General features: G+C 35.1%; 1 protein-coding gene across 1 annotated transcript in view; it reads left to right on the top strand.

The window, feature by feature from the left end:
• Nucleotides 1-15,718, top strand: part of ADAMTS13 (ADAM metallopeptidase with thrombospondin type 1 motif 13) — a 1,149,238-nt gene that overhangs the window by 932,791 nt on the left and 200,729 nt on the right. Inside the window, exon 27 of the mRNA XM_044058222.1 lies at nucleotides 12,843-13,047. Coding sequence (XP_043914157.1) covers nucleotides 12,843-13,047 — 205 coding nt within the window. The remainder of the gene's footprint in view (nucleotides 1-12,842; nucleotides 13,048-15,718) is intronic.

Here is a 15,718-nt window from a genome sequence, read left to right as displayed (position 1 = left end):
GAAATTACACTGTCTGGATTCCAGCAGAGAAGAAATTCAGAGAACCTAAAAGAAAATCAACCAGAAAAGATGAAATAGGTAAGGATTCTGCAGCTGTTCAACAAAAAGCAATTTAAGCCTCAGATTTTGGTTCAAGAGATGGCTTCCAGTAATTTAGAAGGAAAAATAAATCAAATGTACTCAGATGTAAATAAGATAAATGAAACACTGAAGGAATATATCAGCTCAAATAACTAGGCTGGAAAAGATGGCAGAAGCTTTTACTAGCTACTCAAATGAACTGGAAATACTGCAAAAATTAGAGGGTGAAATGTAAAAGCTGTCTGAGGATAAGGCTTCTCAAGAACAGCTATTTCAAAAAATAGTATAGTTAGAAGACAGGGCCCACAGAAAAAAATACAATGAGTTATCCTGCTGTACCAGAGAAGCTAGAAGCAACAGACTATATTAATTTTATGAAAGCATAAAAAAGCAACTGGACTGGTATTCCACTGCAGGATATGTTAACTGAAGGAACATATTGAGTGTATGCTCCAAACCTGGCCATGAGAAAGCAGCTAAGACCTATATTAGTAAAGATGCAGAAAGAGTTGATCTTAACAAAACTGTAGCAGAAGGAAAATGAAAAATTAGAGATAGCAGAGTGCTTCTGGAAAATTATTATTCACTGTACACCAGGTAGAAGAGAAGCAAATTTATCGCAGCTATCAGGGAAAGTCGATTGGCAGGTATAAGATTCAAGCTGCTGTATCCAGCTGTCTTCAACATATTTTTTTCTGGAGGATCAAAGACATTTTTGATACAGAACAGGCTAAGGAGGAAATAAAGAAATTTATCCAACAAAAGTTGAGCCAGCAAGCAGGAGAATGCTGTGTTTCTCATTCTTCTGGCAGTAAAGTTCATAGAGAGACTTTGCCAGTGAAACCTTTTGCAATGTTCCAAAGAAAAATTCTTGAGAGACAGAAAAAAAGCACAGCAGTTGATTAGAAGAATCAGGAGTACCTTGGATTTAAACCAGAGTTTGGTTTTGAGAGATGGAGGTGAACAGGAAAACCAGCAACACTAAAATTGGTGAATTAATAAGAAATTATAAAGCATCAATCAAATTTGTGAAAAAGACTGGACTTTTGATGACATTCTTAGAATTCTGGGTAGACCGTAAAACATATACCCCACTTTATGACATCAATGTTTAGAAGGGCACTAAAAAGGGAAAACAGTAACTGTAAGAAAACATTTTTTTTCTTATTAGCATTTGTATAAAACATTTCATGATATAATCTACATGTTACATACAGTAAAACACTTTTGTGTAGTCAGGTGTATTTTAAATGTGAGAGAGTCTTTTCAGTGACTACTCTCTGTGTTAAAGGTATTAAAGTAAACAAGTACTTTTTTGTTGTAATACTGTATGTGTTAAATATATTAAGTAACAAGTACGTTTTTTTTGTAAGAAATATAGGCCTTATAGTATTACAAGAGAAGAAAGGCTGGACAAAACCAAGTTTAATGTTAACATGCTGTGATCTTCTGCTGCTTAGGTGGGGGTGTGATGTAAAAGTGCACTGATTATATTATATATAGAATTAAGGGGTCTACTTCACTTGATTTAAAACTCATTTGACTGACACCCATTTAACCAACACCCAAATGACCTAAATTACATTTGACTGACTCCCATTTCGCCGGCATTTAAGATATAGACTTGTTGTGGGTTTTCCTTCACATAGCCCCCACCTAGTTTGGTTGTACATTGTCCCATTTCTGCTAAGAGGGTTAGTAAGTAGTTTTTAAGTTCTGGAAAGGGTTAGTTATTGGTGTTCTAAATGTGCTTGTCTATGGTTTAAGATTTTGTATGTTGAAATTCCGCATTGTAAGCTGTCGGTGAAATGGGAGTCAGTCAAATGAAATTTAGGCCACTTGGGTGTCAGTCAAATGGGTGTTAGTCAAATGAGTTTTAGGTCAAGTGAAGTAGATCCAGAATTAAGATGTTTTTACAAGGGAGAATGTCTAAATTAATGTCCTTAGTGCTTTTTGTAAGTAAGTAGGCTTTAAAAATAAGACAAAATGAAGAAAGCCATAAAATGCTAAGTTTCTTACATCTACAATGATATAAGCATCTTAATTCCATTAGCAAATGTTCAGTGAGAGTCAAGAAGTTTGCAGCTAAAGGCAACTGTATGGTCTGCTCAGTGAAATTGACAATTATTCATTACTGAGTACTGCCAATGTTAGCAGTTAATCTTAAGAGTTCTGAGCATTCTTTGCTGAGAGAAATGCAAAACTTAAAGGTGCAATGGCAAGCAGTTCAGTGAAAGATAAAGTCTGAAATTATGGGAAGTGAATAAGTGATAGCAGCCTCCCTATCAGTCTTAATACCTTAATAAATTTAATAGTGTACAATTTAGTTTAATTTAAACATAGCTAGTTCAGTTTTTCTTTGGGCTAGAACTTAATGTTTTCTGAAAGCACACAAGCTGTTTTTTTCACATCTTGTAGGGGAATAGAGATATTAAAAGAACAGACAGCAATCAGTTTTAAGTGGGAACACAAGCTGTAGCATTCACATTAGTATGTGTAACCTTAATTTTAAGTTAGGCAATGGTTGTGGGTGCAGCTGTTGATTTGGCACAGTTCCTATTTGGAGGGTTACACTTCATTTTTTGAAGAATTACCTAGTTTAATGTGTTTGTTCTAATTTAATTGGGAATGAGAGTGTTTTGAAAAATGTATTTAGTTTTTTTTGTTTGTTTTTTTTCTGTTTGATGGTTTTCATTAAAACAAAAAGTCTTGAAAAATGTGACATAGGTTCAAATGGAGATGAGAAGAAGCAACTGTCTAAAATATCAGCCTGCCAAACATTAGTATGTGCACATGTAACTTAAAAATTGGAAATACACATTGAAAAAAAACTTATATATAATAGGTGGAAACAATAGATTTTATCATGATGGCTATGCTATCCATAATATCTTGGAATGTAAATGGCCTTACATGTATAGACAAAAATGAAAGAGTATAAAATGCAGAGTACAAATAGCAATGCTGCATGAGACACATTTGGAAAGACATTAGCATGAGAATGTGACAAAGAAAGGATTTTGGGATAGATATTCAACAGACTATCAGGGACAAAGGAAAATGGGAGTATTTGTATGCTAATGGGACATCAATAGTAATAGAAGAAGAAAAAAGACAATAATGTTAAATCTGTCATAGTAATGTGGCTATTGGGAAGGAAGAAGGATTATGCTGGCATGTATTTATATTCTACCAAAACCTTCTATTATGGAGATTTAAAAAATTGGGTAAAAATGATTAGCTTTCAGCAGGAGATATTACCTATAAGTGGGAACTGGAACTTTAGGATGTACCAGGCAGAGCCTGATTTCCTTCAAGTGTTGTGGACTATTTGTGATGTATCAGGGGGACCTATAAGGGAAAATAGGGTAGATTTCTGAAGGAAATTAAGAAAATATTTGGTATGGAAGATGTGAATTCAGTAGTAGGAATTCAGACAGAATTTACATAGTATTCTCCAAGCTACAATGATTGGGCTAGACTAGATAGAAATTATATTTCACAGGAGCATTTGTAATTAATTGAAAGCTTCAACACACATCAAATAACTATTTCAGATCATGTACTAATAAAACGTAAGATAAAAATGAAAGGTTATGAAGTAAAATGAGATACTGTGCTTTCCCACCTACCTGTTAAAAAGAGAGGAATTTAGGGAATGGGTAGTAGAAATTATTTTAGAGTTATTAGGGAAGATAGAAATATCTTCAGAAGTTATAGCTACAGAGTGGGATAAAATGAAAAGGGAGTTTAAAAACAGAGTAAAAATAAAACAAAGAGATATGGTTAAGTAGTAGTAGGAATTACTTAGGGGGGCTGACAAAAGTTAAAGTATTGCAGGACAAAAAGAGGCACAAATACAAAGTGCTGAAAAGAAAATAAGGGAGTATCTGAATAATATGCATGAGTTTAGAAAGACTGCTGTTAAATAACAATTTTTCAATAATGTGCAGAGTCTGCATGTCCTCCCTGTGTTCATTTGGGTTTTCTTGGGGTACTCCGGTTTCCTCCCACATTACATGCATCTGGAGCATTTCTCCCTGGGCCCCCACTGCATATTGGCTTTGTTCCAAGTCAGACTTTCCCAGTAAACAAATGTTAAATAAAATTTTAAAAAATATATATAAAAAAAAACCTCCTGATCACAAAAACTTTTAGCATGACTTAGGCAGCAGAAAGTAGAAAGGGTTGTTGCCAAATTTAAGGAGCCTATAACCAGAAAAATAACCAGTGATCAAGTACAGGCTTTAGAGATATTTTGGAAATTTTATGAAAACATGTATAAAGTAGAGAAAAGTGGAAATCAAGAAAGTACAAGTTGAAACATGTATGGAACATTTAAATATGCTAAGGTTAGAGGTAGATGAAGCTCAACAATTAGAAAAGAGAAGATCAGATAAAATGGTGATGTATAACCAATGTGCAGGGAAGTCCAAGAACAGGTATTATTCTAGTGAAAGTTTGGAAGCTGGAGGGATGAAAGTGATAAAAATCTGGAAGGTTTTGTTTAACAGTATTTTAAAAGAAAGGGAGGCACCAACGTCCTGGAATAAAGGTTGCGGTGGCTGTAATACACATTGACTGTAAAAGCCCATCAGATCTATCTTCATATATATATATATATATATATATATATATATATATATATATATATATATATATACTCATTTCAACTTTAAACCATGATTATAAAGTGTTTACATATATAATGGCTAAAAGAATGGCAAAGGTGTTGCCAAAATTGATAGATATGGATCAGTGTGTGGTTTTGTAGCAGGGAGGCAAACATTTGAAAGCATTAAAAGAACAATGATGATCCAGAAGAAAGCAGAATGTAACAAAAACTGCTGCTATTGGTGGTTTTTGATACAGAGAAAGCATTCAGTAGAGTAAGCTGGGATTTTATGAGTAGGACAATAGAAGCATTTGCATTCCCTGATATAACAATAAGATTAATTATAAGAATATATAAAAGACCAGAAGCAAGAATTAAAATGGGAGGATTACTCTCTGACGCAGTGGTGATGCTACATTAGCATTGTCACCTCACAGTAAGACGCTGTCCAGTTCGATTCTCAGCTAGAGCATCTTCTGCATGGAGACATGCGTGAATGGGCGTACCTTCGTTGAAGGTTGTGCGTCAGGCCTGGCAAGCCGGTACAAAAAAATCAACTGCCAATCATTAGCGGACCGGAGTTTCCGCTGTGGTGACCCCTAACCGGGAAAAGCCGAAAGACACAAACAAAGTCTCTGATAAGTTGCTGTATAACAGAGTAACCAGGCATGGGTGTCTTGTTTCCCTTTGTTATCTGCATTATATTTAGAAGAAAATAATGGACTCAGAAATGCAAGGATATAATTATTATGGTAATCAAAAAAAGTTGGCTTTATTTGCAGATAATATTATTTTGTACCTGATAAATCCAGGAAAGGACATTTCGGTGTTATGAAACATTTTGAAACAGTTTCTTCTCTTTTCAGAATATAAAATTAACGAAGATAAAATAAAGGCTATAACTGTAAATTATGTACCCTCACAAAAATTGGTTCAGCAATACCCATATATATGGGGACACAATGAGATGAAGTATTTAAGAGTATGGACTAAAAATGCTTCAGTTATGGTGGCTAAGGATATTTTGTAAGAGACCAAACAAAAGAAAATGCAAAAACTTGAGAAACTGGAAGCTCCTGTTTGTAGATATGTACAGTAAGATACAAGTGGTGACATTTTTCCTATAAATATTGGATGAAAAAAACATGTATTATTAAAAATGGATACATCCAAATAGTTTGCTACCTCTTTATTATATGTGTGTGTAAATCTCAAAAACTGAGTTGTCCTATTATCATATTCAGTAAATAATGTTATCTTCTCTTCTATGACTGCCTAAAAATACAGATATAATTAATGGCTGTAGAGGGGGAGTACTTTTAACCTTCAAGGAAGATTGTGAACAAGATATACATAAATATAACATGAACCAGAGGAAGTATTTGAACAATTTAACTAGTAAAGAAAGAAAGCTGGTAATGATCTGAGAAAAAAAAAGAGAAGTATCATGTATGGTTAACCATGTTTCTATAACAAGCGTATTAAAAATGTGATTGGCTAAATTCTGAATAAATTACATAAATCTTTAAATGTTATTATTTTAAGTGAGGCGTGCTGTAAAGATTAGTTAATAGGTATCTTAGTAATTGAATAGCCCCTGTTTTACAATTTGAAATTTATGTTTGTAATTATGCTTGTTTTATTTGATTTATTCATGGTTTTAAATGTTTTAAATGTATTAGACTTTTCATATTTTAGTATGAGTGTTATTTATGTATACTATGTGATATGTGAGGTTATTTAAAGATGGGCAGTAACAAGTGTGATCAGTTCTGATGAAGTCTCACCGGAGCATATTTGAGACAAAACACTTTACTTGTCATTTTTTCTTCTCTGTATTAAAATGTGGTCAGATTTCTGTGGAAAGCTTTGAGTGGTTCATTGGTCTGTGGCTATGATCCTGTTTGTTTTTGAGAAGTTAAGAATGTTATCTCTACCTATTCTACTTGCATAAGGGGTAGGAAAACTAATGAGCCTTCAGCTTACTCTTAAGTACCTTAGAACTTTGCAGACTGCCTTTGCAGCTTGATAACCAAAGTCTAGCCAAAACCAGAGTACCCTTTGCCTTACTTTGCTTTTTTAAACAGAGAAAAAAAAATAAAATATGGTGGTAAACAGGTACATGGAAGTTTCTGTGGTTTAATTAGTTATAAGATTTTAACACAGTAGACTGGGACAATAAAAGTCGCTTTTGAGAAAGATCACACATCATTGACCATTGGAGGTTTATCATAAGCTTTGTTCCTGTACCATGTCTTCATCAGATATGTATAAATAGCCCACAGAGATGTTTTAAAACCGCATACTGGTCTGATAGTACTATACTAGCAAAATAAATTTACCAGTCATTGCATGCATGCCTTTATGCACTGTTAATTAATCTTTTGTTACTTCTGCAGAAGTAACCTATATTAGAGTATGAATATGGACTTTGACAAGCTTTGAACCATTTGCTCAGTGGCTGTTTTTTTTTTCCTTTGACAAATTATGCCCACATAACACTAACAGCACCAAATTCAGGAATACTTGCATTTAGTCTAATTGCACTAATTCCCACATAACCACCCCTGTAACAGATTTTATAATACTTTGGAGATCCTATTATGTACTACATACTTAAAAATCTTTTACCAGATTTAATTTTTAAAGTATGTTAAAAAGCATTCCAGCTTTTGATGTACATTTTTTAAATCTGAACATTTTAGATAAAGATAGTGTGCTATGCCATATTTGTCTCATTAGTCAGTTTTAAAATGTAGTAGGTTGCCATTTGACACAGTCATTTAGGATAGATTTTTCTTATTCTATAAAATTGCAGCAATGCTAATAAAATGAAAATAATGTGCTACAGCACACTATGATTGTGTACAACTTTACTGTAGCCACAGTTTCGCATAACAACTTGATTTAAGCATGATGACAACAGCAATATTTATGAAAGCATTTTTAGTTCATGTCCTTAAATGTTCAAGGAAACTCTTTGATTACTTGTGGTGCCATCTTGAATATATCACATGGGATGAGATCTACTAGAAATATAATGGATCATTAGAATCCTAATTTTATTGTAAAATAGGTTCCCAGCATGCAGACTCCCCGATTAATTAATAAGCATGCATCACCACTAACTGTTGTATTGGGAATTATCTGTCAGTCTTGTCTGGAATGGGACAAACTGTAGAACCTCTGGATTTCATTTATATGGATGTTGGGTACCTGAAATGAAAAGTTTAGTTATATGCTGTATTTTACTATGTAAAAAGAAATAAAAATGATAAATGAGTGACTTAAAATTAGTCATCCAACTGATTTTATGCTTTCTTCACTGGTGCTACAAAATGTTTCAATAGTCACAAAATACATACCCCTTGTGGTTCCTCTGAAGTGTCCTTAATACTTATTTCTTTCAAATACTGCACTTTAAAAACAACTTATACTTGACTGCAATATTTTAGTAACTGATAAAACTATAAGCATGTGCATTTAAAAAGAAAATCTAAGTCTCAACATTTCATTAACATGGTTTATACATTTTTATACGCAATAAACAATATATTTTTGAATTCACTAAGTCTTTTTTATACTTTTGTCTTTTTCAAACATAATTATAGGCAAACTTTTATGTATAGTAGAGAACATCACATTGCAATGCAACCTGATATTATTCTGTTTTACCATAAGTTTGTGTAAGATTAAGGATTAATTAGAAGTTACAACATGCTCTACACAAACTTTCAAGATGTGTTTTTATCGCATTTCATGATACTTTCTTACTCTCCCACCAACATGAAATTTTATTTACCTGAGGTTTATACATTCATACTGATGATGATGATGGTGATGGTTGACTGAGCCATTTTGGGTGTTTATGCAATATGTAAAATTTAAGTTAAGATCAAGTTGTTATGGTATACATGTCTAAATAACTGTTTATGATAGGCATATAGTAACTGCTTTGAACTTACCTGTTTTACAGCAGTACATTTTTGTATCGAATTTTGTTTTTCTGTACTTGCTGCTTAGCTAACATTTCCCAGCTAATCTTCAGCTTTATCTACTTGCTTATAAGCTGATTAAATTTACAGACAAAATAATATAAACCTACAAAATTACAAGAAAAAATAATTAAATAATTATTACATAACAGAGCACTCACTTGCTGAATCATCCAAAAAAAATTATGTCAAAATGATGGATCGTCAGGGATCAAATAAAGCATTCCAAAGTGGGAGCTTCAAAAAGCATTGCATTACCTGAATGTTTCACACTCCATAAGAGATGTACTAGCAACCCCCCAAGGAAGATGAGTGTAGATGATGATGTGGACAGTGAGTGTAGAGGATGATGTGGACAGTGAGTGTAGAGGATGATGTGGACAGTGAGTGCAGAGGATGATGTGGGCAGTGAGTGTAGAGGATGATGTGGACAGTGAGTGTAAAGGGTGATGTAGGCAGTGAGTGTAGAGGATGATGTGAACAGTGAGTGCAGAGGATGATGTGGACAGTGAGTGTAGAGGATGATGTCAACAGTGATTGTAGATGATGATGTGGGCAGTGAGTGTAAAGGATGATGTGGACAGTGAGTGTAAAGAATGATGCTGTGGGCAGTGAGAGTAGATGATGCTGTGGGCAGTGAGTGTAGAGGATGATGTGGACAGTGAGTGTAGAGGATGATGTGGGCAGTGAATGTAGAGGATGATGTGGGCAGTGAGTGTAGAGGATGATGTGGACAGTGAGTGTAAATGATGATGTGGACAGTGAGTGTAGATTATGCTGTGGGCATTGAGAGTAGATGATGCAGTGGGCAGTGAGAGTAGATGATGCTGTGGGCAGTGAGTGTAGAGGATGATGTAGGCAGTGAGTGTAAATGATGATGTGGATAGTGAGTGTAGAGAATGATGTGGATAGTGAGTGTAGAGGATGATGTGGACAGTGAGTATAAATGATGATGTGGACAGTGAGTGTAGATGATGCTGTGGGCAGTGAGTGTAGAGGATGATGTGGACAGTGAGTGTAGAGGATGATGTGGGCAGTGAGTGTAGAGAATGATGTGGGCAGTGAGAGTAGAGGATGATGTGGACAGTGAGTGTAGATGATGCTGTGGACAGTGAGTGCAGAGAATGATGTGGACAGTGAGTATAAATGATGATGTGGGCAGTGAGTGTAGAGGATGATGTGGACAGTGAGTGTAGAGGATGATGTAGACAGTGAGTGTAGAGGATGATGCAGACAGTGAGTGTGGAGGCTGATGCGGACAGTGAGTGCAGTGTATTATGCGGACAGTGAGTGTAAAGGATGATGTGGATAGTGAGTGTAGAAGATGATGTGAATAGCAGGTGAAATCTCAAAGAGAGATTTAAAAGATCTAAAAAGGATACTCAATTCACTTCTGAGATATATTTTTCAAGTCCACTTAAATCATGTGCTGTTCCACTGAAAGGAAACAGATCTATCATTAGACTTATTTATAAAAACAAGTAAGAAACCATTTTTCTCTCTGTGAGTTTTCTAGCCTTCTCTGCAAACCACCAAACCTCCCCTATCAGTCTTTATTTATAGGTTCATAGGTCCTTAGGTGTATACTAGGCTAAAGGCCACAAGGGCCTTTTTAGGCCTAGCCATGCATCCCAAATCTCTGACAAGATCTGGTACTCTTCATAGATTCATTGGTTCATAGATTAGTACTAGGCTAACTGCCCTTGTGGGCCATTTTAAGCCTAGCCAATTACCCCATGTGAGAATCAAACGCTAGACCTTGTGTCTGTAAGCTAAACACCTTAACCATTATCCCACCACCCATATCTTGATAAGTGTAACAGGAGGCTGGGAGATGGACCATTTACAATCAAATCCCAAGACCTAGATGCCTGTGCCCATTAGATTCATAGCTGCCAAATCAGGGATGAATTTTCGGTTCCCCCTCCAGTTGTCCAAGTTCCACTTAAATTGGGTTAGGGAAGAACTCTGTCATATGGATGTAGAGTCTGTTCCAGAGAAGGTGTAGTCTCTGGGATACATATCTCTCTCTAAAGCAAGTCCTACCTATATCACAGAAAATGTTTAAGTCTTTAGAATGGGTTATTCTTGTGCTGTTTGTTTTGCAGATACGCAGGAGGTCCATCAGGGTGGGGTTTAACAATGCCTTGTATGCCAGGCATAGATCCCCCTCCTCAGCCTGTAGGAAACTGATATAGGCCCTTGAGGCAGTCTGTTTGGGACATGCTACTTCCACCCTGTATTCCTTTAGTGAGGAACCTCTGTGGACGTTCCACTTGTTGGATGTGCTTGGTTAGGTATGATGATTATGATTGTTTTGAGGAATAGAGGCTAAATTATATTGAGCAGGTGAGAAGTACTCCTTTGTACCTAAGATGGAGTGACTCTGCAGTTAATATATAACTGAGGGATGAGGGGAAAAGCTTCATGGAGTACAGGAGAGTTTATCCCACATAAATTCTTTAACTTTTAGAAGAATATATGTTGTCTGTGAATTTTTTAGATTTTACACCAACAGGTTTTCAGCTTAATAAATTCATAGGTACATACTAGGCTATCAATCAATGAGGGTATTTAGACAGCTAGCCATACATACCCATGGAGTTTTTTAGCCCTTATATTTTAAGTATGTATAACCCAGATATGAGCAGAACATTTACATGTTGCACCTATCTATGAGAGAAGAGGTGTGCTAAACCATGGATGATTTTGAGATTACTAATCAATTCATCCAGATTATGTCTATGTAGTATGAGAAAATATTTTGCTTTATGTGGAGAGGAAGACGATTCCAAAGAAGGGATATGCTCTATGATACATATCTATACCTCCAACATGTTCTTTTTATGTTGCAAAAATGGAGCTGTCTTAAGCAGGTGTTTATACTCCCATTGTCCTTGTGAATGTGCAGTAGGCCTGACAGGATAGGTGCTCTTGAGACCATGTACAGGAGGTAGAGATTGCTTCTCAGTAGCATGAATGACACAGAGAAGAGGGATAAGGCTTTGAGATACTCTACGTAGTTTTTATGATTTTAGGCCCTTTGTTTTCTTAGTAAGAAAGCATTGTGGGCATTCAAGCTGTATAAAATGTTTGGACAGAAACACACTTTAGGAGGACATTATACTCAGTGATCAGCCTAATGAGTGCAGAATACAGTGGAAGGATCAAGTCCCGAGACCTAGATGCCATACCCTTAGTAATAAGTTATGCCATAAAAAAGGACTTTCTTACAATAATGTATGTATGGTGAATAAAGGACAGTTCATTGTCTACACAGGTTCCCAAGTCCCTATCTATTGGGTAAATGCTTAGGGATGTGTTGTTTTCTTGCAATTGTTACAAAGGACTGTTTTTTTGATGAAGGATACTATTATACATTTCTTGGCACGCAGTTTAGTCCATAGTTTGACACTGGCTATTGGCTTGGAAAAGGCCTTCTATGGAGGATCGTGGTGTCCTCTGGGGAGTTTATGTTGGCACCAAGTTTATAGTCATCTGCAAACGTGGTCCGTAATACATCCTTAACAGTAGGTTTGACCTCCAAGAAGTAATTGCAAAAGAAGAGTGGCCCAAGGACTTTAAAAGCCAGCCCTAATTTCCTGACTTCTATTTATGAGTATGTTTGCTATCCAGTGAATTACACAGGGATTAACATTTAGCTGAGATAGTTTATCTATGATACCTGAGCATGGAATAGTGATTAATGCCTTTGCAAGGTCTAGATATAAAATGTATACAGATTTGTCCTCATTCATTGCTTCAGTAACCTTCTTGACAAAGTCATCCAGGTTAAGTAGGCAGGATCTGCCCTTGACAAATCCAAACTGGCTTGGGTTGAGAGTTGTAGTTTATCTATGTCCTTATTTATTAATGCCATAATGATCCTCTCATAGCCTTACAGATGAAAGGTTTGTGTTTTGTTTACAGCTGCAATAGTCTTGGCTATATGTATGTATGTATATATATATATATATATATATATATATATATATATATATATATATATATATGCATACACACACATATACATTTTTTTTTCCAATTTTCAGCATTAAAGCTAGACAACATATAAAAAATGCAAAATATGAATTAGATTTTATTTGCTTGTAACTTACATTAACGTGTTTCTGTTTCTAATTATACATTAGGTGGAAAACTACAGAGTCAGAAAAGTGTTCTGCCCTCTGTGGTGTTGGCATTGCCAATAGAACTGTGATCTGTATCCAGCTTCAGAATGGCTTAGAAATTAAGGTTGATGAAAGTCAATGTGTGGCAAAAGAAAAACCTGCTTCCCTCACTCCTTGTGTGGTCAACATCTGCAGATTCAGTTGGTATGTCACAGACTGGACAAAGGTACAGTATTTCTGTTTTACTGAGCAAAACATGTTAATTGACTGATAGACACAAATACGTGATTTACAGGAGCACTGTGGTGGACGTCCTTGTTATCTTGCACAAGAACTCAGGGTTTATCCATGCTTTGGTTCTCTTTCATTTCCACATACTTCCATGCTAAAATTATGAGCCTTGAGTTACCTGTAAGCAGTTTTACGTGATTTGTTCCTATTTGTATGTACACTGCAGCATTTCATGACAGAATATTACTTTCCATCCTTATTTGTTTCTGCCATTTTCATTAGTATCACTCAGGGTATCCCTCAGTGACATCAGCTGAGGGATAATGAGAGGTACAAGCCTCACAGATATCGTCACAGGAAACAAATTCATTCTCAGTTGAGTGCTTTCATCCAAATCCATCCAGGACTTTATCAAAATTAAGAAAATATTAAAAAGCAACTCATAGAAAACACTGTGTGCTAATTTCAAAACATTCTAGAATACAAAGAAAGTTTATGACAACTTTGGCTCAGTGCCAAAGATTATCCAGGCATTAATGAAAATATGACCTTGTTTCCAGTTTTGAAATCTAAGATCTTCAAATTAGATAGATTTTCATTATGTGTTAAAACAGTTATTTTAATTTCACAGTTTTAATGAGTTTTATGTGTTCTGTGTCTTTAACTTGTGTTCAATTACCATTGAGCTTTGATTGGAATATTCACATCATATGACACAAGTGCAATGTTTCATGTGAGGTGCTAGTTAACAAGTTACTCAGTTTTGATAAAATCCATTATATATTTGGACAAAAGTGCTCATTTGAGAATAATTCTGTTTCCTGTGAAGATGCCTACAAGGCTTGTTTTTTTAATAGTATTTTTTTTTGCTTCTGGTTTTTGTCATGATGCGAGTTGCATCCATAAACTTTAATTGACACATCTCTGTACATGCGAGGTGGTGTGACCATTAAATTCTAGGGGCACAACACACACTTTCTCACATTGATATCACTGAAGTTAAAGTTTACTGTTTAGCCTCAATGGCACAATCATAGGCAAAGCAGTATTTGTAAAAAATAACTATAGAAAAAGGAACAGACAATAATGTTCACCGATAGAGTGAAATGCTGTCAGTCACTTTCTGCACCACATACTGTGGTAGCACTGCAAGTTTTACTTCATTACCAAATCTCTGAATATTTCATGCACCATTCACAAGCATGTTGATAAAAAAACAGCATTGTATTTGTAAAAACAAACCTTACATACAAATGAAAAATATCAAAAAATAACGTCAGGGCAACTCATTTTCAGGATCACATCTGTTCTTAGTTTTTTTTTTTTAAGGGCACACAATTTTTTTTATTGTTCTTTTGAAAATTATTTATTTGCTGCGAGTAGTTTGCACAGTGTTTTCATGTATGTTTGCAATGGGAAGATGACACCAGAATGCCTGGATTAAAACCTGATACCTAAAAAGAAACACTTCATGATCCATTCAGTTCCTAATATTATTCAGAACATTGTTGAAGGAAAAGGTTTTTGTTACATGCAAACACAGAGGGCCAAATTCCAAAAGATCTGCTGTCAGTGTGACTTACTTCTGTGTAAGGCCTATCTGTAAACAGGCTTCACCCGGGGATTAGATTCCAAAAGACCTGCTTTCATTGTAAGTGGTCCCTTAAACTGAGATCAAATCTTTGATAGAATCAGGCCCTCAGAGTATTGTCATTTTTCTAATTATAGGTTTAATAAAAACAGGTATACTGTGAAAAGCCTGTTTTTTTCCAAATTAATTTTTGGATATGATGTCCCAGTAACTACAGGGAAAACCCTTCCTGGCTCTCTTTTTATCTTTATAATAAAAGAAGGAGCACTGGAGTTGGTATAATTTAACAAAAAAACATAAACTGTATTTGAAAAAGCAAAAAACAAAATGCAAACAGGAACTTGTCCTGCTATCTTCAGCAAAATTTGAGATTCAACAATTATAACATAACCAAGTTATAGACTTCAGATCTGAAGGTTTTTCCCCATATATAATAATTGTAGATTCAAAATCAATGTCTAAGAGCAGTGTATCAAATATATGTGTCTACCAACATTTTCATTTGTAAGCTTACAGCTGTTTCTGCTGATTTGTTAATAGTATTAGTTAAGAGACTTGTAGGCTGGAGAATAAAATACTTGAAATTTATTCCAAAACACAAAGTCAGGTAAGTGCTTTCAAGGCAATCCTCTTCATCAGACCTTAATACACAAATAAATTAGCACACAAGGTTTAAATAAAGCCAACAACCAATAAAAATTCTTTAAAAATCAGTGAAGCAACCATCTTTTTTTCAAGAGAGGTTTTAAGGACACAGCACTGTTAAGACCAGGTGATAAGTATGCCTTAAAGTCCTCTATCCACCTTAATTCAGCATATTCAGTTTCATTGTTAATGTCACCTTCTCTAAAACTCACATTCATTTACTGCAAAACCAAAAATTTAAAATTGTGCTGGTCTCCGCAATCTAAAACATGCTTGGCTAGTGCATTAGTAAGCTTGCTGTTCCTAATATCATTAAGATGTTCCATTACCCTTTCCTTTAAAGTTCTGTTGGTTTTACTAATGTAGACTGCACTACAGAGATTACACTTAGAAAAATACAATGTTTTTAGTAGAGCAATCTGCATAAAAT

The sequence above is a fragment of the Protopterus annectens genome, chromosome 16.part0, assembly GCF_019279795.1.
Source record: "Protopterus annectens isolate FY-2018-M chromosome 16.part0, PAN1.0, whole genome shotgun sequence".
Lineage (NCBI taxonomy): Eukaryota > Metazoa > Chordata > Ceratodontiformes > Protopteridae > Protopterus > Protopterus annectens.
This window is presented reverse-complemented; position numbering and strand designations above follow the sequence as displayed.